The sequence below is a fragment of the Loxodonta africana genome, chromosome 9 (genome assembly GCF_030014295.1).
Source record: "Loxodonta africana isolate mLoxAfr1 chromosome 9, mLoxAfr1.hap2, whole genome shotgun sequence".
Lineage (NCBI taxonomy): Eukaryota > Metazoa > Chordata > Mammalia > Proboscidea > Elephantidae > Loxodonta > Loxodonta africana.
The window spans coordinates 38,344,127-38,370,628 of NC_087350.1; the positions used below are offsets into that span (position 1 = coordinate 38,344,127).

The 26,502-nt window shown below is 39.0% G+C and overlaps 1 protein-coding gene across 1 annotated transcript in view; it reads right to left on the minus strand.

The window, feature by feature from the left end:
• Window positions 1-26,502, minus strand: part of TMC1 (transmembrane channel like 1) — a 128,682-nt gene that overhangs the window by 19,695 nt on the left and 82,485 nt on the right. The window contains exons 11-15 of the mRNA XM_064290832.1: window positions 26,055-26,249; window positions 22,141-22,320; window positions 21,856-22,017; window positions 12,966-13,094; window positions 2,350-2,417 (exon numbers count right to left, since the gene is read on the minus strand). Of these exons, the coding sequence (XP_064146902.1) occupies window positions 2,350-2,417; window positions 12,966-13,094; window positions 21,856-22,017; window positions 22,141-22,320; window positions 26,055-26,249 (734 nt within the window). The remainder of the gene's footprint in view (window positions 1-2,349; window positions 2,418-12,965; window positions 13,095-21,855; window positions 22,018-22,140; window positions 22,321-26,054; window positions 26,250-26,502) is intronic.

Consider the following 26,502-nt stretch of genomic DNA (forward strand, 5'->3'; position numbering starts at 1 on the left):
AATGCATAGAAAGTTATAGAACAATGGGTGACAGATTTTGATAACAGGTTTGCCCATGAGAGAGCTGGATATGAATTTTAGATTTTAAGAATTACAATATGAACAATAGTGGACTAAATAGTTTCAAAATTACAAGTAAAACCAACCAGGACAGCCATCACAATGGTTTTTCTGACAATAAAGATGGATTTCTAGGCTGATCTGTTGTCTTAACTCTGAAAGAACACAATAGACAGGCAGCAGATGTCTGCCCAAATGGCCCCCACCAGGCCTGAGGGATTTATGGCGCTTTTTATAATATCCCGGGCGTTTTAAAACTGAAATATAAGGCAGTGGTTTCTCATTACTCCAATAGCAGTGTTAGCCATTTTATGCCATGACAGCAGAATCCCCTCCAAGAAAGGAAAGTTCCAGAACCAGCTGAGGCTGCTCCCTTTACTATCTCTGTCAGTAGTCACACCATGGGCCACCTTGATTTTCCTTCCTGCCTGGAGAACAAAGATGTCTTTCGCTCCTTACTGCTCCTCTGGACATGTATGCCATAACTTACAAAATCTAGGAAGTGAGGGGGCAGGAATGACATTTTTAGATATACCTGGCAATGCAAAAAATAATGTTTATACCGTCTTTTCTTCACATTGATTCACCTAGTGAGACACAGGAATTAGACAGGTCCCATGGCAGGACTATGGGGCCTTTGATAGCAGTCTTTACATGAATGAAGCAAGACGATTTTAACATTTGCAGAAAGGCCCCTGTTTACACGTAAATGTTTAAAAATTCAAGCCAGCTGTGGTTGAAGGATTTGAGTAACATGAAGCCTGCTCAAAAACTGAGGCTAGTTACTGGTACTTGTGCGTAGAACGATGGTGTGGTTGGTAGCACAGTATTGTGTTAGGCGTGTGTCAATGGGATAAAGCAACTCGGTTGTCACTACTTGAGGGTTGGGTAACTCTTAGTTAAGAGTGACAGATTTCCACAACACATGGTCCCCAGATGAATCACATGCTGTGATTTAATTTCTAAACTCAAAAATTGTCTCTACTGTATCAGTTCTTCTTAACCTGTCAGGTTTATAGTGAGAATGCTCTCATTCCACAAAGGATTTATGACAATCCTTTGCACATCAAAAGAAATAACTATGATGTGCAAATAATTCTATGAAATGAGTTACAAAGTAAAGATCATATTTTTAACTTGACCTTCCTAAAATATGTGTTTCATCTTTAGAAACAACTGGATTTGGTAAGACACTTTTTAAAGTATAGGGTCACGATAAGTAGAGATGGACTTGACAGCAATGGGTTTTGGTTTTAGTATCGATTGTATTTTAAATATATGCAGTAGTGATGATACAATAAAATCAGTTTCTCGGAAAGGTCTTATGTTTATTTATTTCATACTTAATACACGGTAGTATGATCACTGATGTTTGGCTGTTAGATCCCGGTGTCACAGGATCTAGAAATATGAATGCCTTCGAAGAACTCTACCAGTAAACTAGTTGCAATTGAGTTGATCCTGACTCGTACTGGCTCTATGTGTGCCAGGGTAGAACTGTTCTCCACAGGATTTTCAATGGTTGATTTTTCAAAAGTAGATTGCCAGGCCTTTCTTCTGAGGCGCTTCTGGGTGGCCTACACCCTCCAGCGTTTCAGTTAGCAGCTGAGAACATTAACTGCTTATACCACCCAGAGAAATCTACCAGCCAGAAAAGAGATGACTATATTTGACAAAAGAGTACTCTGTGAAACAGGCATGGCTGTCTTTGAGAACCAAGGTTTAAGATAAACCCATTGCCATCAAATCAATCCCAACTCACAGTGACACTATAGGCCAGAGTGGACATGCACCATAGGATTTCCAAGGCTACAAATCTTTATAGAAGCAGACTGCTACATCTTTCTCCCACGGAGCAACTGGTGAGTTTCAACCACTGACCTTTTGGTTTAGCAGTCCGGCACTTAACCACTGCACTACCAAGGCTTCTTAGGTTTAAACCAAACCAAAAAGCCAAATCTATTGCCATCAAGTCGATTCTGACTCATAGAGACCCTGTAGGACAGAGTAGAACAGCCCCACACGGTTTCCAAGGAGCACCTGGTGGATTTGAACTGCTTACCTTTTGGTTAGCAGCCGTAGCTCTTAACCACTATGCCACCAGGGTTTCCTTTCTTAGATTTAAGATATGAAAAAAAAAAGTAAACTATTCATTATCAACCACTTTGCAAAGACAAATGAATTAGACACAAATTGTGGTCTCCTCTGACACCAGGCTACAGTGCTTTCTGCAATAAGTGACCTTAGAGACTCTTCCATACGTGACAAACTGTCCCATTGCTGGCCTACCAGATCATGCCTTGGTTGAAGATCAGAGCGAGGACATTGCCACTGATGTCAAATTCCGTGTATGAAGGCTAAAGGAGACACAGACATTCACTGGATTAGCATCTCAAACCATGAAAACTGAAAGGCAAGTGTTTCTGCAGACTTGGCTAGGCTCTCAACTACTTTATTACAGCAACATTAGCAGAATAATCAATACACCCGGTAATAAATCATTAGAAATAAATGAAATAACAAAGAAGCACCATTTTTAACACAGTCAGTCTCATTTAAAAATACTGTCATTCAATGCTGTGAACGTGTGCCCGGACAGGCTCTCTCATACGCCGCTGGGAAAAGTAAACATCGAAACAAACTTCTAGAAAAGTAATGAAAAGATTTGAAAATTTCATTCTCTCTGACCCTGTAAGTCTGCTTCCAGGAATTTGTCTTAATGAAGTAACCTGAAATCCTGATAAATATTAATAAGCAAAAGTAAACCATCTAAATGTCCAACACTGGTTAAGTAAAGACAGTGTAGCTACCCTGCAGTGTCTATTGCAGCTAATTACTCTCATTTTGGAAGAATATTTACAGATGTGAGAGAAAATTATCCTCTAACGTTAAACAAGAAATATATAAAATTGTATGTTCATTATCTTTATTAACTATATGAACCTATAGGGAAAAGATTGGAAAATAATCAGCAAAATATTAATAGTTGTTACATGTGGGTGATAATATTATGGTTTTTATTTTCTTCTTTAAGGTTTGCATGTTTAAAAAATTTTCAACAAGAATATGAATTACTTCTACAATAAAATAGAGAAAGAAATAAATTATTCAGCTCTTTGTCCAGTGTCTGTCTCCTAGATAACACTAGTCTGCTCAAGGCAGTAGCACCAGGCTGTTATTTGTGCAGATCAAAAACCCATTGCTGTTGAGTCAATTCCGACACGTAGTAAAACCGTATAGAACAAAGTAGACCTGCCTCATAGGGTTTCCAAGGAGCGACTGGTGGATTTGAACTGCTGACCTTTTGGTTAGCAGCCAAGCTCTTAACCACTGTGCTACCAGGGCTTCTATTTGTTCAGAGGGGACACAAATAACCAATAGAAGCCAAGGTGGTCATCTGTCCTAGGGTGGTCCATTCAAAGGCTTCCTGGTGAAACATAGGCACTCTAGCAGAAAAACATCTATCGATGGGGTCAATGCTAATTAGCAAAGGCAATAAAACTGACTCCTATTTAATTTGGGAAAGAATTCAGAGGAAACTGACTAACTGGCAACAAGAGCATAAGAGAGCAGCAAACATGAAGTAAAGACCAACAAGACCATGTAAGAGAGACCAAAAGAGTGGCAGGTCACTAGCACTGCCCCAGATCCTGACATCTCCAGGTTTAGCTTCAGACAATGGATATCCTTATAACGACTCCTTCTCCCACCACACATCTACACACACACACACACACACACACACACACACACAATGACCCAAGAATCGCTGTTCTTTCCAATCCAAGAATCCCCCCTGTCCTCGCTATCTAGTGCTACTATAACAGAAATACCACAAGGCAGTGGCTTTAATAAACAGAAATTTATTTTCTCACAGTTTAGGAGGCTAGAAGTTGGAATTCAGGGTGCTGGCTCTAGGAGAAGGCTCTCTCTGTGTTCACTCTCAGGAAAGGTCCTTGTTTCTTTTCAACTTCTATTCCTAGGGGAAGCCCTGGTGGTGTCGTGGTTAAGTGCTACGGCTGCTAACCAAAGGGTTGACAGTTCAAAGATCGCGTGGCTTGTATCTTCCCCCATCTCTGCTTATTTCTCTGTCTTAATCTGCTCTTTTTACATCTCAGAGGTAATTGGTTTAAAACACATCCTACGCTGATATGATCTCTTAACACAACAACAACAACAAAAATTTCCCCATTAGATTATAATCACAGGCATAGGAATTAGGATTTACAATACATACTCAATCCATAAGACCCATCAAAAAAAACATATTCATGAGAAGATAGGTTTCTGATTTGGAGCACTAACAAAACTGTTCACAACTTTCAAATGCTTTGCCCAAGAGTCTCATAAGTCTAGGCCTCCACTTGATCACTTTCTGCGAGGCAGCAGTACCCTCCCCTGCAGTGGAAGAACATGGGTAATCTGGCCCATAACAGACTCAGGAAGGAAGCAGGAGGCATAGCATAAAAAGAATGTTTAAATCACATGATAAAACGAAAAGATGATACATAGTAAAATAATCGATAGTCCTGTTTATGAAGCAGGACAAAAACGACCTAGAGAAATTTAACAGTATAAAAAGCATTTCACTAGTTTGCGGATTATCTCGCAGCATGTTGTCTGCCAGATGCAAAAAGGCGTGGGTGACAGCGTTTGTTCTAAAATCGGCAATGGGGAAAAAATGCGTCCTTCATGGAGACAAAGGAATTGCTTTTAATCTCGAGAGCATTAACGCTGAGATTTTCTCCTTCCCCGGGAGCGCGTTGCTGCGGTTCATCTACATTTTCTCCTGGAGCCTAGTGTGATCACAGAACACACCTGAAAAATGCTCAGTCGGGTGGCCTGAGCCATCTGTGGCCTTGGAAGAGCTTTCTCAGTGCCAGTTCAAGAATCAGATCTTCAACCTTGGCCTCCTTGAAACGGCGTCATGATTTAGCCCAGAAGTACTGAAAATGAAAAAACTCAGACTTCTAGGTATATAGCTCCTTTACTCTCACAAGCACATAAAGCTCATTAGAGATGAGGTATTTTTAAAACTAAAAAAATAAAATACAAAGGACACCCTGGGAACCTCTGGCCTCACACCGCGTTTGAAGCAGTGGCAGCTAAAGGAATAAAACCTCTGATGTGTAAATTGACCCAATGCAGAGAAAGCACAGAGGGCTGCCCTACAGTGCCATGTGGCTTAGTGGTACAGGCACTTGGCTGGGATTCAGACCTGACTACTAGACTTTGCCCTGACGTTCCCTGGCCAGTCACTTCATTTCTTTAGTTTTGGTTTCCTCATGGATAAATTAATGAAATGAACTAGTTCAGGGGTCAGCACCCTATATTCCAGAGGCCAAATCTGGTCTGATACTGTTTTTATAAATAAAGTTTTATTGGAACATAGTTATATTCAATCATTTATGTATTGCCTACGGCAGCCTTTGCATTAAAACAGCAGAGTTGAAAAGTTGCAACAGAGACCGTTTAGCCTACAAAGGTTAAAATATTTACTACCTGGCCCTTTATAGAAAAAGCGTGCTGAGCCCTGAACCAGATAACTTTTAAGATCTCTTTCTAATCTAAAATCTTTAATTAGTTGAAAATGAGACAATGGTTTCTCTGGAAACCCTTTGGAATAGGGATTTAATACTGTATGCATTAAACTCAAGCTCTCACTCTAAAAATCAAACAAATAAAATGCAAAGACAGTTGTATGTACACACAAACACATGTACATAAAGAGACAAAGAGAATAAAATTCAATGCTCATTCTTTTAGAGGGGAACTTAAGCATGGGAGGTTAGATTACCTGTAGTAATTTTTAAAGAAATACTTCAGCGATGTAAGTGTAAATGAATTTGGAATACATTTGTTAAATTGCTTTTAAAATATAAACAACCAAAAGAACATACTTTCTTGAAACCTGAGGTAATGAAGTGGTTCTAATGGGATAAGTGCAATGAGCAAAGGGCACACGTGCCTCATAGGATACCTAGGGGTAAGCAACAAAGGAGCCCATTGAATTTGGGCTAAGGTTCATAATAGCCAAGGGGTTGGAGAGGATCTTCTTTTATTTTTGGACCTTTGTTTGTGGTGGGCTAAAGTCAGTCATCTACCCAGAGGGAGGACATATGGTGCTCATTGGAGTAAAAAGCCTGGGAAAATTCTCGTTCTGTAAATTTCGTTATTTGGGGCATATTGCCAACCTATGGATATTGTGAAAAGCAATTTAGGATCTCAGAATTTTGTCATTGCTGTGACCTGCCTGATCTTCACACAAATCCCATTTCCCACATCTGGAATCACTCTATGTACAGCTGCAGGCCGGCCTGGCCTGTGGCACTAGGGCAGAGGTTCTCAAGTGTGGACCCAAGACAAAAACAGCAGCAATACCTGGGAACTTGTTAGTAAAGGAAATTCTGGGGATCCAGCCCAAATGAACTGAATCAAAACCCTGAGTTTTCACAGGCCCTCTAGGAGATCCTGATGCGAGCTCAAAGTTCAGAACCATCTCTCTAGAACAAATCCTAGTTTTGTATACTTGGATAATTCGGCACTTTGGGGTTTTGCACTTCAATGCTAGTTGACGTTAAGAACCCCCCAACTGCAGACTCCCTCCACAGACTCAAATGAAACTTCAAATACAGCTTGTGCTGTTCCTGTCCCATGTTCTTATCCCCTCATTGGATACCCATGACTTCCTATGTCTCTTTCTCACGCCATCTCCCTGGACTGCTACATGGTATCTCCACATTTCTGGCTAGAAACTGTCAGTTTATTTTCTGACTGTATATCCCAGTCCCTCCTGCTATCCCCATTCTACTGCAATAAACTGTCGATGCCTGGGAGCGCCTTGAGTTGCAGAAGCCACAGGCTGGCTCATGAATTGGTCATGTTTTGACGTAGACCCGGAAATTTCTAGGGCTGAGCATTAAATGTGAAGAGTTGACATAACGGTTGATGGTTTTACAGCCAGACAGACATGGGTTTGAGTCCTAGCTCTACCATTGACCAACGATGTATCATTAAGCAAGTTATTTAGCATCCTGTAAGCCTCGGTTTGGAGCGCTTGTAGCACGGTGGTTAAAGTACTCAGCTGTTAATCAAGAGCTTGGCAGTTCAAACCCACCAGTGGCTCCACAGAAAAAATATGAAGCTGTCGGCTTTCATACAGATTTATAGGCTTGGAAACACTATGGAAACCCTGGTGGCACAGTGGTTAAATGCCACGGCTGCTAACCAAAATGTTGACAGTTCAAATCTACCAGGCGCTCCTTGGAAACTTTATGGGGCAGTTCCACTCTGTCCTATAAAAGTTGGAATCGACTCGACGGCAAAGGGTTTGGTTTTATTTTTATTTTTTTAAACCCTATGGGACAATTCTCTGTCCTATGGGGTTGCTAAGGGTCAGAATTGACTCCACGGCAGTGGGTTTGGCTTGGGTTTGGCACCGTCACTTTACTGTATAGCATTGCTGGTATGACATACAATAATATGTATTTTGTTGAGTGTAAAGCACTACTTGGGAATATAATATAATATGATTGTAAATCTACTCTGATAATCATATGCCCCTTATTTTTGGATAAGCTTGAACCCCCTTCATTAGATCTCAAGGAAATCTCTCTTATTTTCCATTTACATAAATTTAAAAATGGCCACCTTAAAAATACAACTTAAATTAAGATGCAAAGATTTTCGTTTAATTGAACACTCTCTTACCTTCATGCAATGCATTCAATTTTACTTCTTCTTGAATATTCTTTACCCACTTTATTGGTAAATGGCAAGGATGGTATCAACAACAATTAAAGAGTTTTGAACTGTTGCAGAAAAACCAGAGTTCCCAGGAGGCCTTGCCTTGTGCTGAATCACGACAGTTAAAATATCTCTTAGAAGGAAACCATTCTACTCACTGTGAGTCAGTGGATTCTTTAGAAACATTGAAACTTTCTCCTGTGCTGAGAGAAGCTTTGGGAAACATGAGCTTACATTACATGGTTGAACAATCTGCTCCTAGCCAGTAATTGTCCCACCTCAGTTCATCTTCATAGGTTCGTTGTGATAATACTTTGGTCAGAAATTTATGACTGGGTAAATCAGGGTCACTTTTAACCTGATTTACCCGGATGCAACCAATATATAATAAATGTATTTAACATAATATATTTTGTCCAGATTTTGTCCTTATTTATTCCCTGGCTATCTAAACCATGTTGTTGTTGTTGTTTGCCGTCAAGTCTATTCTGACTCACACAGACCCTACAGGACAGAGTAGAACTGCCCCATAGGGTTTCCCAGGCCATAATCTTTAAGGGAGCAGATAACATTTTTCTCCCATAGAGTGGCTGGTAGGTTCAAACTGCTAATCTTTCAGTTAGCACTTGACTATTGCATCACCAGGGCTCTTTGATAAGTAAACTTAGGCAATTCCAAATTCCAATTCATTGACTCTCAATTTTTTATAGGTAAAATAAATCATTATGAATGATTCTGAAAAAAATTCCATCCAACTTTAAAGTTGTAGGGATCTCTAAATCTAATGCCAAAGTCTGCAAAGTTTAGTTTTTACTGAGGTTGTTGTGAAAAAGTGAATGGTAATTCCACTTTTTATCATAAAACAAATTTGTGCAGATCACTATAATTTATCTACAAGGATATTTTCTACCTGGATATAAATAAATATCACAACATTTATTATAATGGCAAAAATTAGAAAAAGTTTAACTGACAATAAATGAAAAGTTAATTAATTTAATTATAATATCTGCGTATGTACAATATCGTACAGCTATGAAAAAGTATGTTATAAAAGAAATAGATAATTACACGGGAAATGATCACTTTTAGATGAAAAAAGCAGAAAACTAGCCAATAAGTATATATATCTACATACACATATATGGGTGTATACATACACATATATTCCTATATTCACATATATGTACACATATCTACATATATACATATGCGTATGGGTATACTCATATATTCATGTAGTATATTTACATATACATATAGATGTGTAACCATATGGTTCAAATAATCCAAATAAGTAGTCTCATGAGTACTGGGATTACCTGTGATTTTTATTTTTATACTTGGCTTTTTGTAGTTTCTAAATTTTCTACAAGGAACTGGTATTATTTTTAATATTAAAAAAAAGAAGCAATGTGATTTTTTTTGGTGGTGGAATGGCCACATTTGTCTCTCTCATGCCTGTGAGGATTCTTAAACATACCTACCACTGCCCACCTCAGATTACCCTTTGCCTCACGACAAACACTTTCAAAATTCACATTGTAAATTAGTTAAGTGCAGAAAGAAAAAATTAAGTTCTCATCAGCCTCTTCTCTAAAAAAGTCCCATCTCAGGTCTCTGCATCTGTGCTTGCACTATGCACACTTGCCAGCTTCCAGGCTCTGTTTTACAGCAGTCTCTCCACCAAAACACTTTCCTCCATCTCAATCTTTTGAAATTTTGACCATCCTTCAAGGCTTGGCTCAAATGCCTCCTCCTCCATGACATCTTTGTATTTCTACAAAAGTGCCTAAGAGAGTCTCTCTCTCTTTTTTCTAAAGTTCAGAATATCCCATCTGAAAAGGGCAGTGGTTTCTTAGCTCTAGCAAATTTCTCCTTCATGAGAATATGGGTCTAATGTTGCCAAACCTTCAAGTATATAAAAAGAAACAAGAAATTCATATCTTCTTAATATAAAAGTATCCAGTTTTTAAATAGTAGCTCATTTAAAAACCAAAACACAAAATCACTGAGTGGACCAAACACACACACATATATATATATACACGGTCATGCCTCACTTAACACCCACGGTACTATTTCTGTGAAATAGGACGTTATGTGATTTGGACGTTGGGCAAACACCGTATTATTTACGTAACGAAGCTATATGGGATCGTGTAGTGTACCTGTGTTGACTAAATAGCCAAGATACTGTACACATGCAGTACTATATTTTGGCTAATGTATCTGGCAAGGTAATGTACAGATTAAGTAGGTTAAAACGCTGTAACAGTCAAGAGATGCATGATACGTGAGATTGGGTGCTGCTGCCTAGGAGTCGAAGCATACACTGTTATACAGTAAAATTTTTGTTTGTAAGTTGAGAAAGTTCACATTAAAACAGTGATATAAAGTACGGTACCAAGCCAGTAACATGGGCATTTATTATGATTCTCAAGGCATATGTATTATAGTTTACGTATGTACTGTACCATTACACACCTGGCAGCACAATTGCTTTGTATACAAGAGACATGAGCTACACAAGTTGTGCACAGGAAGCTGTTGTGTTCACTACGTCTGATTATGTCTACTACATCCCATCCTCTGATCGATATTTCTAAACTCTCTTATAACCTTATGGGACCACAGACATACGTGGTCTGACATTGCCTGAACAGGCATTACATACATATTGGGCCTTAAAGAGTTCGGCTGCTAACCAAAAAGGTCGACAGTTCGAATCCACCAGCCACACCTTGGAAACTCTATGGAGCAGTTTTACTACATCCTACAGGGTTGCTATGAGTTGGAATTGACTCAACAGCAATGGGTTTGTTTTTTGTTTGTTTGTTTTTGCTATATAAATACATATATATATCTGTAAGCTGAATCTAGACTGCAGGTCCAGATTTGCAACCTATCCTTAGAATTACATCTTCTACATCTCAATATCCCTTTATTACCTAGCACAGAGTTTTGTTCATAACGGTTTTGCACCTGTTAGATACTCAACTGTGTAAGCTTTCCCTTTTGATGGGCCAGTAATAACAGGCTCCACGTCAAAGATCCATCCTCTAATCTTAATATTTTAAAATGCCTTGTGATGAGGATCTACTCTCCCAAGAGTCTTCCAAAGCTAATATGGAAGAAAATTCTTTCTCTATGATCTAAAGCAAGAGCTTGTTTTTTCTTGTCTTCTATACTATGTACTAACTCAGGAGCGCTGTCAGCACTCAATAAATAATAAATTACAGTCATTTAATTACAGCTTTTATGCACCCAGGTCATGTTATATTGACTTCATATTTGCAGCAAATTTTCTGCCGCTTAAGAAGAAAACAGCAAGGGATAAAAGGGAAGCAAAAGCCAGCCAATGGTCTAAGAAAGAAATGGCAGTTTTTATGTCTGCCTCAGAAAAGCTGAATCAGGGAAGAAAAATAGAAATGAAACTAAGCCAGCTGAATACCTCATAGCAAGGAAGGGGAAGCAAGGCAACAGCATCCTGGATCTATAACATTACCTCACTGTCGCTCACCAAAGAGCATCACCTAACTGCCTTTGGCTCGCCTGAGGAGGCACTTTCAGTGAGCATAAGAGAGGTGAGCTCATAAATGGAATGACCTCGAAGTCAGGTAGCCAAGCAGAGGATCTAGTCTGGCATCTTGAAAACTCTGAATATAGGACTCTGCCATAGATTAGAGGGCATGACAAGGAGGGATATCAGGTATAAAGGATATTTCTCCACTGCGCAGAAAAAAAAAAAATAACATTGGTTCAAGAATACTAAGCCAGTACTGACTCCATTGGCTTAGCCCTGAGGGAGGTAGAGTCTATCAATAGACAGTGCTGCCTTGATAGTGCTAGAATGTGGAGGGTCGACATTCAATCAGTCGACACGTACTGACATAACACCTACCATGGCACAAGCACAAGAGTCAAGGCCTCTGCTTTCATAGAGATTACATGGTAACAGAGGGAAACAGATAATAAAATTTAAAACTTTGAAAAAGGAAATATTAAATAGTGTGTCTTATGAAGAAAATAAAGCAGTGTGTTGAACTAGAGTGTGTCTAAGGGTCAGAGAAGACCTCTAAGGAGGTGACATATTAGCTGAGACCTTGATGACAAAAAGGAATCAGCCAAGTCAAATTCTAGGACAGCAGCACCCCTAGAGGAAACAGCTAGTGCCAACACAAGGCCCATCCTGACTGAGCTTCAAAAAAAGGAGGCCAATGTTTTGGACTTGCCAAGCAAGGGCAAAAATGATAGAAGATGAGCTTAGGGAGAAAGAAAGAAGGATATTGAGGGCCCTAGAAAGGAATTTAAAATATATTCTGAGTGCTTGGTAAGTTCTTGAAGTATTTTAAACAAATGAGTATTATCACCCTGCTCGGCGATATATCTCCAAGATGCCTAGAGCCAGTTTCACTTGCAAAAGGGGAAAGGTGGAAGCCCTGAGATGTGTTAGACTACAGTGACGATTGCTCTGCTGCTTTCCTCAGACTTTGTGGGGATCCTGGGGTTGAGCACAGGGGGCCAGCTAGCATCAGAGTCTGCACAGTTGGGGCCCAGTGAAACCTGAGCTATTGTCACAGGAAAGGAACTTACCCCTCCCAGAATTTGGCCCCATGACTTGCCAGAATTCTGATCAGCAAACTTACGAGGCCTTCTCCACAGTCTTCCACTGTGTTCTGCTGAGCTTTAACGAGTTCTATGAAGCAAGGACCATATTTATTGAATCCTTTTATCACCCAATACACTGCCCGGTGACTGATACATAATTATTGCCCAGGAGTTTATTTAGTAGAGGTTAAAAGAATCAATAGGCTGTGGAGTTGATACACTCTATCTTGCCCTGTCTCTCAAAATGCCAACAAGCTCTATGGGAAGGGAGCCAACGATGGGTCCAAGGTTTGCTGAGTTCAGCGTTTCAGCTGAACCATAGCTTTAGCATCTAGGCAATCCTGTGCTGATGTTACTAAAACGTTGTAAGCCAAGGTACTCAAGCCTGACCTCCACAGCATTATAATGGTACTCATTGGTTTGTATTTATTGACATCTAAAAAAAGAGATCTCATCCCCTAAAATGTGAGCTCTCTTCCTCTTGCCTGGTATGTTTAAATGAGAACCCCAAAGAAATAATTTGTTAAGAGTAAAATTAACATACTTACGTATCCATATTCCAAATCCCAGCACCAGCAATAATTGCAAAACCTGACAAAACATGCCCTGAGAAAGTCCCCAATGAGGATTGTGACGTAGGTGGTCAGAACATCAGAAATGGTCAGCCGCACGAATTCCTGTTGAGATATTACTTTTGTTAAAACAAATGTGCATTTCCCTCTTCAAACGGTCTTAGTATTCGCACCAAGTGTGTCATGTGACTAAAAAAATTACGTTCGAGGACTGCAATCAAGGGTAAAGAAACTACTAAGACGTATCTAATACAGGCAAACTGTTTTGCTATTTTATCAGTCAAAAAAAAAATTATTTCCAATTCCAAAATCACTTTTATGAAAAGTCTTATTCTTACTAAGAAATTTTTGCAACCTTGACACATGAACCAAAAACAGATAGGAAAATATTGACCACACAAAAGTTTAAAGGTTTTATCTGGCAAAGGGCACCTTTTACAAAGTTAAAAGACAAACTTGGAGGAAAAAGCAAAAACAAAAAACATTGGCAACATATTTGACAGAGGATTGATGTTCTAAACACAGAAAAAAATTTTACACATCAGCATAAAAACATATGCAGTCCAATATCGGGGAAAAAATGGCATGAATAAAAAATTCAAAGAAGAAAATATACAGTAAAGAAAAAGACTGAAAAAATTAAACTCACACGTAGTAAAGATGGTAATGATAACAATGAGTGTTTGCCTCACACAATGATAAATACATAAAAATCCATGCTTATCTACGTTAGCGAGAGTGTGGGGAAGTAAGTGCTGTCATAGCTGATTGGGGAAATTAAACTGGCACATCTCTTGGAGGGAAATTTATCCATCCCCATTAGCTTTTAAAGCCCGTGGAATTTGATCAAGGATATCCACTTGCAGAAACTTTTCCTACAGCGATACTCATACAAGTGCATAAATCTATATGTACAACTATGAAATCACTGCTTCTTCCAGGTAAAAATCGGGAACACTTCAAATGTGCTCAAGAAAAGATTAATTAAATAAAAACGGGGTGTCCACACAAGGGAATATTGTAAGCTCTTAAAAAAAAAGACAGTGCCATTGCAGTAATAGATGCCCTACTACCTGGACACACTAAAAACCACTGAATTGTACACTTCAGATGGGTGAGTTGTATGGCATATGAAGTATATCTTAATAAGACTGTTTTAAAAGTGCTCAAATATTATGCTCTGATAGAAAAAATGTTTTTTAAATTCATATATGGTATGAACTCATTTGTTAAAAACTTATGCATGTATGTTATATACACATATATATGCATAATATGTATGTGTATATGCATACAAAATGTCTAGAAAATTAGAAATTACTTTACTTTTGTGCATCCAGGTGTGTGCTGTGGGTTAGAGAGGCAGCCGCTATTCCTCAAGGAACTTGTATGACAACAGACGATAGATAGAAAAATAGATGGTTCACTTCCCTCTTCCCTTTCTGTCCCTTTTTAATAATTCATGTCCTAAGACTTAAGACACTGAACATCTAACAAAACACATTTTTCCAGAACTACTAGTGCTGTTCTATAATAGGAAACCAGGTGGCATAGTGGGTAAGTGCTAAGGCTGCTAACCAAGAGGTCAGCAGTTCAAATCCACCAGGCGCTCCTTAGAAACTCTATCGGGCAGTTCTACTCTGTCCTATAGGGTTGCTATGAGTTGGAATCGGCTCAACGGCTGTGGGTTTTTGGGTTTTTTTCTTCTGTAATATGAGAATTCTTTTTATTTTTATGTCTAGCTACCTAGATAGTCCCCTCTGCCTGCCTTAAAATAACTAGTGAGAAAGAATTATCTTTTGAGAAAGAGGACCACTTGACTAGGAGCCCATAGGTTAATTTCCAGCCTCATACTTCAGAATAGTGATCCTAACCTCCAGATTAAAAAAAAAAAAAACTAAACCTGTTGCCATTGAGCCCATCCCGACTCTTGGCAACCCTATAGGACAGAGTAGAACTGCCCCATAGGGTTTCCAAGGAGCGGCTGGTGGATTCAAACCCCTGACCTTTTAGTTGGCAGGTGAGCTCTTAACCACTATGCCACCAGGGCTCTAACCTCCAGATAGTCGTATACTATTTTCATGATTCTTGCCATGTCCAAATACTATCTGAAATACTCTTTATCTAATATTTCATAAACTTGAATATACTGCATTTTTAAAAGATAACTATAACTATTGTAAATGGAAAGTGTATATACCATCTGCCGTAATTAGATATTAACAGTAAGATAAACATAGTAAAAACATAAAAGTTGTTAAATTGAAAAATTAAAAAATAACCAATGTCTTAATTTTGGCTCCCACCAAAAGTAGTGCCTGTGACAAGGGCTTATAAGTAGGTAGTATATTTTGGGAAGTGATCTCAAAGAACAGGAATGGTGATTGGGAAGAATGAAAGAGGGAAGCAGAAAAAGCCTTTTAATGAGAGTGTGATAAACGCTGTTACTGCTGGGGCATGTGGGACTTGATCCTTCTGGGGACTCAGTTAGAAGTCATCTAGAATAAACCTCAGAATTACCCACTCAGCGTGTGGAAGGGGGAAGGATTTATCTGGTCCCATTTCCCGTGGAGGTATTAATGCCTTTATACTTCCAGGTTTACGCAGACATTAGACTGGCTGAGTAGGTTTTTGCAGGCAGAGAATAACTGGTGATGGCAGAGAAGAGAATATCAGTGCAGGTGAGTTGAGATGTCATCAGGTAAGAGCTATGTGCCATTGTTTGCTGTAACAGCTGGAGCAAAGAGGTAAACATTGTGAGGGTCTGAAAGTTTTACATAATCTGACTCCTGCCTATTGTTTTTGTTGTGAGTTGCCATTGAGTTGATTCTAACTCATGATGATCCCGTGTGCACAGAGTAGAACTGCTCCATAGGATTTTCAAGACAATGACCTATCAGAAGCTGATCGCCAGGCCTGTCTTCCAAGGCACCTCCAAACCCACTGTGGTCGAGTCAGTTCCTACTCATAGCGACCCTATAGGATAGAGTAGAACTGCCCCATAGGGTTTCTAAGGAGCAGCTAATGGATTTGAACTGCTGATCTTTTGGTTAGCAGCTGAGCTGTTTAACCACTATGCTACCAGAGCCTCAGGGTAGGTTCAAACTGCCAAACTTTTGGCTAATAGTCAAGCACTTAACCATTCGTACCACCCAGGGACTCCTCTCCACATTCATCTTGTGCCACTCTTCCCCATATCTTCTCTACTCCAGTCCCATTGGTCTTCTTTCAGGCCCTCAACCCTCCACACTTCTTCAGACCACAGGGCTTTTGGGTGGTCTTCACTCTACTCAAGTCATTCTTACTTCATGGCTTGACTCAGTTTATGCCAACTAATACACATCACTATAGTATCATTAGCTTAGGGAAGCCTCCCCACTCCTTGACCAAGGAAAATCCCCCCAGTAATAAGTTCTCAGAGAATCATGTATTTCATCCTGTAGTACTTTGTTACCATGGTAAATTTGCAGTTTTTGTGTAATTATTTAATCGGTGGCTTTGTTTCACCAATAGATTGTAATTTTCACGAAGGCAAAGAGCTGGTCCATTTGTTCCCTGTTATATCTCTAATATCTAGCACAATGCGTGGCACTTAGCACAGATTCAATAAATATTGAATGAACTGATTAATTAATAATAGTAAATTTCTGCAATTATTTCTGGACATAACTATTCTCTTTCCTACCCTTATGCTCCTTTTCATTCCCCAGGCAATATTGAGTTCAGATTCTGATAACTGGCCAAACATCAATTAGAGGTAGGTTATGAAGGATATTTTTAGGTTTCCACTGCCAGGTCCGGAAGACTTTCTCAGGTAAGATAATGTTTCAGAGTGGTTTTGAAGTCTTTTAGATCCTCCTAAGCATCCTCACTCAATGGTTGAAATTCTATTTTTTCTCAAGCAGTGTCCCAACTTTGACATAAAACATCAGAAGAGGATTCAAATATCATTTTAAATTTTAAAAATACTTATTCCCATATCAGTAGAAATATCTCTCATACCATAGGAGGAAAACACTGCTATAGAGGAAAACCAAACCCATTGCCCTCGAATCGATTCCAACTCATAGCAACCCTATGTAACAGAGTAGAACTGTCCCATAGGGCTTCCAAGGAGTGCCTGGTGGATTCGAACTGCCGACCTTTAGGTTAGCAGCCAAACTCTTAACCACTACACCACCAGGGTTTCCCCTATGGAGGAACGGGAATGCCAAAAATGGCAGCCAGCCACTGGGGACACGGTCCAATCCCAGTTCCTGGTGCTAGTCAGGATGGAATCACTGTGTTCACACAAGCTTTCTGTTAAGCATCATACTCCCCACCTAACATCTCTACACTTACGACATTCAGTTAAAATGTCGAGCCAGCTTTGATCAGTCAACCTAAGGGAATTGTTAACAGTTAAAGGGGAAAAATAAGCAAGAGGCATACAAAGAGGCTGTAGGTTGTAGATAGCCTAAGACAGGAATGTGGAGAGTGGGTGTTGATGCTAGTTACATCTCTGGGAGGTGATGTGGCCAAGGAGACAAACTCTGTAATCGGGCTAAACTAAATCTCTTGCAGTCCAGTGGATTCCAACTCATAGCGACCCTATAGGACAGAGCAGAAGAGCCCCATAGCATTTCCAAGGCTGCAAATCTTTATGGAAGCAGAGTGCCACATCTTTCTCCTGAGGGGTGGCTGGTGGATTGAAACTGCTGCCCTTTCTGTTAGTAGCCAGTCGCTTTAACCACCGCACCACCAGGTCTCCTAGTAATGAGACTATGTAGGTTAATTTTGGCTTTTGTCATTAATTTCCTCTGAGGCCTTGAGGAAACTAACTAACCTTCCTAAGTCTCAGTCTCATCACCTGTAAAACATTTAGAAGAAGAAGAGCTATCTTGGAGGGTGAGTTAAAAATTCAGTGAGGTAATGCCCGGCACATTAGAAACATTCGATAAATGTTAGCTATTGTTTTTATTGGAAACACTGGTGGTGTAGTGGTTAAGTGCTATGCCTGCTAACCAAGAGGTGAGCAGTTTGAACTTTATGTGGCAGTTCTACTGTGTCCTATAGGGTCGCTATGAGTCGGAATAGACTTGACGACATTAGGTTTTTTGGGTTTTTTTTAATTGTTTTTATTACCTTCAGCTGTTGGCTGATTGCTCCCCTCCAAAATGCATACCTTGGAAAACCAAAAAGCTAGTCATCATGAAGCCAATTCTGACTCATGATAACACCATTTATTTCAGCGTAGAACTGTACTCCTTAGGGTTTTCAATGGCCGTAATCTTTCAAAAGTAGATCTCCAGGCCTTTCTTCTGAGACATCCCTAGGTGGCTTGAACCTCGGATCTCCAACCTTTCAGTTAGTAGCTCAGCCCTCCACCATTAGTGTCACCCAGAGACTCCATGCAGGCCTTGGTTAATACTTTTAAATTGTTGTCCCCCCAAATGGCTCTGGTGCCTGCCTATCAAATGCCTCTGGAGAATAGTCTAAATGACTACTTCTTGGGAATCCCTGCAGACATAAAGGAGCAGCCAAAAATAGTTTATTTTCAAATATAAAGAGAGCTTTGAGTCCCATAGCATCCAAGAGAAGTACAAAGCAGAGGGTATCCATGGAGAGAAGAAGAAATATCTAGAATGTTCTCATAGAACAAAGAATGAGCCTTTGACTCAGGTAAACACATGAGACTATGTGGGCAGCTCCTGTCTGGAGGTGAAAAAAGAAGGCAGAGGGGGATAGGAGCTGGTCGAATGGACATGGGGAATACCGGATGGAGAGAAGGAGTGTGCTGTCTCATTAGCGGGAGAGCAGCTAGGAGGACATAGCAAAATCTGTATAACTTTTTGTATGAGAGACTGAATTGATTTGTAAACTTTCACTTAAAGCACAATTAAAAAAATAAATGAGTCTTTGAGGGCACCACCCCAATATTTACGCAAAGCTGCTGCCTTTACTATTTCTTCTGGATTCAGGGTTTTTTTTCAAAAGTGGCAAAAAGGTAGAAATGCTTCCAAATGCATGATTATAGATATTGACCTCTTAAAGGCCAGTCCTTGCCAGCACTTGTAGCTGTTACGTTCCATGTATTCACTTTGTTCTTATGGGTTCCATCTGCCTCACCAACCTCCCCTTCAGAACCACACCACCTTCGCCCTGGCTGGCTCCTGCAGACTTTCTCACAAGGGCTTAATGCTCATTTAGAGAAAGGGAGGTGAAAGAAAAGAGGGGCATTGAACTACAAATGGCAGCAAGGAAACGTGATGAAGCAAGGAAAATCACTAGAGGGAGAATTAAAAAAAAAAAAAAAAATCAATGTCTCCTGACAAGACAAGCAGCAGAGACCAGGGTTTCCAAAAGGAAGAACTTTAAGTCAATATGTGAGGGAATATCGCAGAAGTTTCTGCCTAATAAGAAACATAAGTATTCTCTCAAATTGCAGTCATTCATATCTAATTAACCCCATTCATATCTAATTAACCCTTTCCCCATGGCCCAAAATGGCCAGCCCAAATCATATTCTTTACAGCTAGTTCTGGTAACCTTGTTTAATAGGTGGGTGCCTGTTAGGGGGTAGGTTTCTTAGCCTTCACGCCAGCCCTTATTGTAAGATGTACAGAACAGAACTTCTCAGGCACAGAGTTTATGAAAACTGTACTTCCTGTGGCTTCTCATTCATCGTACAATTTGCTGAAGATTTAGGGAGCAGCCTTGATGTGACAAAATGGACTCATATTAGGGACCAAGGCCGCTTTGCTTCAAAGAGTCTGGAAACATGGAAGCCTATGTATGTCAGTATATGAGTTCCCTATTGCTGGTGTAACAAATTATTTTGAACTCTGTGGCTTAAAACAAGGCAATTCTTATTTTCTTACAATTCTGAAGGTCAAAAGTCTAAAATTATGGTGGAGGCATCAGGGGAGAATCCATTTCCTTGACTTTTCCAGCTCCTAGAGGTCACTTAAGAAGCCCTGGTGGTAGCAGTTGAGTGCTCGGCTACTAACCAGAAGGTCAGAGATTCAAACCTACCAGCTACTCCATAGAAGAAAGATGTGGCAATCTGCTTCCATAAAGATTACAACCTTGGAAACCCTATGGGACAGTTCTACCCTGCCCTACAGGGTCACAGTGAGTCAGAATTGACTCAACAGCAACAGGTTTTCTTAGAGATCACCTGCATTCTTTGGTTTATGGCCCCATCTTCAAAGTGTATCACCTCTGGTTTTATTGCTATGTTTCCTTTTTCTGTCATTTCCTTCTCATGTCAGGACCCTTTTGATTTTGCCCACCTAGATAATCCCAGATACTTTCCTCATCTCAGGATCCTTAACTTAGACTCATCTGCAAAGTCCCCTTTGCTATGTGAGGTAACATATTCACCAGTTACAGAGATTAAGATGTGAATATATTTGGGGGGCTGGGGGGTGTCTTTGTTCTGTTTACCATTCCCTGGATTAGAAATGCATCTCTACTAAATATAAGTGGCTTTTATTTTCATACTAATATGTTTCTGGAAACATATGAAATATACACACCTGAATGTCAAATATTTGACAACATGCAGTAGGGTGTTTCTATTTCCTGTGAGCTTAAAAAATAAAACAAAATTCTTAATTACACCATACTTTTTGGACTCAATCTTCAATGACGTATGTCTAGTATTATATAAAACTCATTCCTGTTGAGTCAGTTCCAACTGCCCCGTGGTTTCCACGGCTGTAACGTTTATGGAAACAGGCTGCTGCATCTTTCTCCTGCAGAGCAGCTCGTGGGTTCAAATCACTGACCCTTTGGTGAACAGCTGAGCACTTAACCACTGTGCCACCAGGGCTCCTTCTATCATTATATACATGTTCCTTATTCTTTTTCCCCAACTGACATCACATGAACATCTAATAAAATGATGAACATTTGACCAAGGCTGAGGACATCTAATGATATCCGTATATGTTTGAATTATATTAGTTTTATAAGACTAATACTAATTGTTCAATTTTCCTTTTATAAAAATAAACACACAGTAAAAATTATTCAAATACTTTCTCAAGGACAACACGGATGCTGAAACTAAACTGGAGCCTAATAGGCAGAAGCACTATGACATTTGTAACAGTCTGTTCATCAGTGATGAACAAAAGCCTAAGACTAGTTTATAAAATGTAGATTAGGGATGTTAATTTTAATGGAAAAAAAATTATAGGCTTTTCGGAATACAAATAGTATCCATGTTAAATAAGAGATTCGAAGTAGGGTTTTTTGTATTTTTTATTTTTTGGTTTAGTTTGGTTTCTGTTATTGGACAACAAGCCATGTGAAACGTTCTTTCTTTCCTCTGGTAAAATATCACTAGTCCCGGACTGGGGCCATTTACACAATTATCATGAAATGAATAACCTAAAATAATGTTTCCTTTAACTAATGCTTAAAGGAAAAATATTTGACAAAACCAACATAACTAAAATTAGGATTATTGTATGCTTCCAAAAAATGCCTCCTTCTCTTTCTTTTTAAATGGCAAACAAGTAACACTAAATAAAGTTTCATTTTGATATTCACTTGGACCTGTACCTAGACCTGGGTGATTCATTATAACACAGATAGTAAACATTTCTTCACACCATTTTAAACTATCTTTCCTTTATATTCAACTGAAAAATGGGTATAAAAGTAGTATTAACTCAAACGAGGAGCATTAGGACTGTGTGAGATAACACAGATAAGCTTCAGGGCCAGCACTCAGTAAAAAAAAAAAAAAAAATTCCATAACTCTTAGCTATATTTTATTAATAAGCAGTAAGAAATAGCCTACACTTAAGGAAGAACTATTGACTCCACTTTTTTTAATCTCCTAATTTTCATGCATTTCTGCTGGTGGCATTACCTGTCCCACCATTGTTTCCCAGCAGGGCCCTCGAGGTACATCTGCTGGGTGAACAAAAAAAGGTGGCCCGGTGCTATTTCCAGAGAGTGAGGCATTGTAGGCCTTGATCATGTTGGCTTCCCAGAGGGTAATGTTGGCCTTTACTAGCTTCTCCTCTTCAATCTAGAAAGCCAAGAGATGTAAATGAAAATGAGACAACGCAGATTTCAAAGGCATTTCTGGCAATCTTTGAGACAAGAATTTAACAACACACCACTGTCAAGGACAATCAGACACAAGGTTTACCTTGTTGTTAATCTCATCCATCAAAGCAAGAATAAACACGTACAAGTTGCCTAAAAGAAGAGCAAAAATGCGTCCCAGTAGCCATTTCAAAGCGATGAGGGGGTGGTAGTCTTCCAATTCAGCAAATAAGTCAAACAGAGTTGGACAGAACATCCCCAGAAGGGACATAACCATGTTCATCTACAAGGAAACATAAGGCATGAACTAGATCAATGGTGATTAAATATTATGACTTTCTTCACAGCAGCACGTCTTTATTCACAATAGCCAAAATGCGAGAACAATCTAAGCATCCATTAACAGATGAAAGGAAAAGCAAAATGTCGGTCTATGCGTATAAGAGAATAGTATTCGTCCATAAAAAGGACTGAAGTTCTGATACGCGCTACTACATGGATGAACCCTGAAAATGTGTGCGAAGTGAAATAAGGCTAGATATAAAAGGAAAAATATTATATGATTCTACATGTATGAAATCTCTAGAATAGGAAAATTATACAGACAGAAAGTACATTAGAGGTTACCAGGGGCTGAAGGGAGAAGAGAATGGGGAGTTATTGCTTAATGGGTACAGAGTTTCTGTTTGGGGTAATGAAAAACTTTTGAAAATAGATAGTGGTGATAGTTATGCAACATTGTGAATGTAATTAATGCCATTTAATTTAAACTAAAAAAAAAAAAACCTCTGCCATTGGCTCGATTTCTACTTACAACAACACTGCAGGACAGAGTAGAACTGCCCCATAGGGTTTCCAAGGAGTGGTTGGTGGATTCAAACTGCCAACTAGCAGCCAAGCTCTTAAGTACTGCACCACCAGGACTCCACCATTGAATTACACATTTAAAAATGGTGAAGATGGCAAAATTTTATTATATATATATATTTTACCACAATTTTTTTTTTTTTTTAATTCTTTCCTCTAGAATTCTACAAGATTCTCAGCTAGGTTCTCTTTGATCTTTTATAAGACAAAAGAAGATTATTTCATGCATTTTTATAGTTTGATCTTAATAGAACAACAAAGACGATATTCAACTCATATTCTCAAGAAGCCCTTGTATGTGAGTTTGTGTATGTGCCAGTAATAATAGTGTTTCCTATTCTACGCGGTAGATGATTCTGATACGCTGATGCACTTTACAGGAAAATTTCCATAGGAAAAGGCATATGATCTGCTTGAGAAATGAGATCAGAGCTAGAAATACTAATTTGACAATCATCAGCATATTGGCCTGTTTTATCAGTTAGAATGGGACAAGCTCTCTGAAATGGGCTCAGGACTAAAAATTGAACTTCAGGGAATGCAAAATGTTGGGGGTATAAAAATATCCTGGCCTTTATCAAGGAAAACATAGGGCATTCAGAGAAGCCCAAGGAGAAACACAGGACAGAATGTTATAGAAGCCAAGGTAGGACAGTTTCAAAAATGAAAGAGAAAGATGTTAAAAAAAAAAAAAGAAGAGAAACATTGTATGGAAAACAGAAAATGTATTGTCCACACCTCCTGGCTGTCTCACAGCCTTATGATGATAGTATTAGGCTAAATAATGTCAAAGAAAAAGCCCGGAGCATGTACTACTGTTATAATAGGAAAAGAAAATAAAGTCTTTAAATGAAAAAAAAAGATTTCAGGTATCTCTGATGACTCTCTTTCCCAATTTCCCAAACATTTCCTATTTTCCTCTGCAAATTCCATGTTTTGAACAGTTAGAATTACCAGGCTATATTTAGAAAATAATTTCATTATTTTTTTTCCCATTTTTATTAGTTAAGAACATTATATAAATATGACCAACCTGAGCCAAAAAATCAGCATGGCATCACATAAAACCAGCGTGATATAATATAAGCCCAAAGGAAAAAACCTGGCATAGTCTGTGCAATCTTACATAAGGTAAAGTTAAATTTATTTTCACTAACTTGTAAAGTTACACATGAATTCCTATTTTTATTTTTCTTGGCCCCTAGGATTCAGGAGTTTCCTAAGAAGGATGTTAAGTAGTTTCTTTCAAAGAGTGACCCTTTTCATGATAGTCAACTACCTATCCCTTGATATGATTCATTTATTTAAACAAGCAATCATTTATTTAAACAACCATGGACCAAAGTTGCATAATAATTTTACCTATAAATACTATCAAAATTATAAGAGAGAATTTTGACAGCTAACTTAGTCAATGCTTGAGGTTTTTCTTTGTTCAAAAAAAAAATAAAACCCCTCTAACTAATGGCTTTCTGCTTTACAAGTTTGCATGAGAGGTTTATGATATTATGGACTAACGTGTATGATCCTCATCTGCATGGTTACCAGTACTGAAATACCTACAATGTTTGTGTTTGAGCCTTAAAAGAGAAAGAAAGATTATGTCATTTTCTTTTTCTAGGGAATTCTATCTTTAGAAGACTGGTTTTTGCTCTACAGGCTCTGCAGAAGTTTCAGTTATAACATATCCTAGAAATCTCTTGATGTGTCTAAATTTCTCACAGGCTAAATCTGCGCATACTTTGAAAACGCTCAAGTTCAAAATGATGCTACCTTATACATGGGAACATTTTATGACAGAGAACAGATTCTAGCAACAACACATGATCGACGGTTTCCTGAATCTAAATTTCTACCTTTCTCTGAGCCATTAAACGGTCAGATACTCTGAAGATAAATAACAACCATAATATTTAATTCCTGGCAAGGAGCTGGCCTTCTTCATTTGAAGTATGTTTGGAGAGAGAAGGAATGAGAACAGGATGAGGTGATAGGTGGATCTGTGCAGCTAAGCTATTAGTGAAAAGGACGGAAGCCCATACTTGCCGTAAGTAGGGGAGGCACTCTGAAAGTTTCCAGTGAGATGACAAGTTAAATACAATCTGTCCTCATTACTCAGATTCCATCTTGGAAATGTGCCTTATTAGTTGCCATGGAGTTGATTCCCACTCATGGCCACCCCATGTGTGCAGAGTAGAACTGCTCCATAGGGTTTTCAAGTTTGTGACCTTTCATTAGCATATTGCCAGGCCTGTCTTCCGAGGCACCTCTGGGCAGGTTCAAATCACCAACCTTTCAGGTAGTAGCCTAGTGCTTAAACTTTTTGTGTCACCCAGGGATTCCTTTATAGAACTTTGTTGTTATTAGGTACTGTAGAGTTAGTTCTGACTCATAGTGACCCTATGTATGTACTACGGAATGAAACACTGTCCTGTGTCATCCTCACAATCATTGCTATGCATGAGCCCATCGTTGCAGCCACTATGTCAACCCACCTCATTAAAGGTTTTCCTCTCCTTCGCTGACCCTCACTTTACCAAGCATGATGTCTTTCTCCATGGACTCCTGCCTTCTGATAACATGTTCAAAGTACATGAGATGAAGTCTTGCCATCCTTACTTCTAAGGGGCATTCTGGCTATACAACATTAACTACTGTGAAGAGTAAGAATTGACTGTCTAGGAATTAAGGTGTTTATCATAGCTGTCTCAAAGAATTTAGGCAACAATTGTATCTTTCAATGGCCAATGTGGGATCTACAGAGAAGGCAAGAGATGGTAATAGGAACAGTCTTGGACTTGAAATCAAGACTCCTAGGTTCTAACCTTCACTCTTCTAAGCCTGAACACATCACCTACTCTCCCGAGATTCATCGTTCTCATCTGTAAAATATAGGTTTGGGCCATATGTTTCTAAGATCTTTTCCAACTCTAGCATTTCCCAATGTCACAAAATGAAAAAAAAACAAAAACACACAATAGACAGATTTAGAAATAAGATAGGAATACAGTGAAAAATATGCAAGAGGGTTGGTTAAATATAAGGGGGAGATACATAAAGTGGCCTTATTTAATTTCCCACCACAGAAGCATAAGCCACAAAGTAGCAAATGTCAGGTTTTAAGCACATAAAAAGCATGCAGGGACGAACTTCATTTTTTTCCCACCACCCAAGGGTGTCAGGATCTTGCTGTGCAAATTCCTGCGATCGCTTCACAGCCCAAAAGATGAGGTATCCACTCGCGCCAAGTGTTAGAAACACGAAGAAGTTAGCAAGAAACCTCAGGAATCTGACCAAGTGGATATTTTCTTCTACTTGGGCCGCTTTTTCTTCCATTATTGCTTCCTGTACAAAGGCAAAACAGAAAAGAAAAAAAAAGGGAAGACTTAGCTATAAAAAGGATCACGAAATCAGGGATTCTTTAGGCAAACCTCAGAATATGAGAAATGAAAAGATAAACTAAAGTTCATGAATCTTCCCAACAGTGAGAGTAAGTGAGAGAAAGAAGGAAGAATTCATGCAACCAAGCTCTGATTTCTCTACAGTAGTCTTTTATTGAAAAAGATAACTCTCTTCAGATATAGTTGTTAAAAAAAAA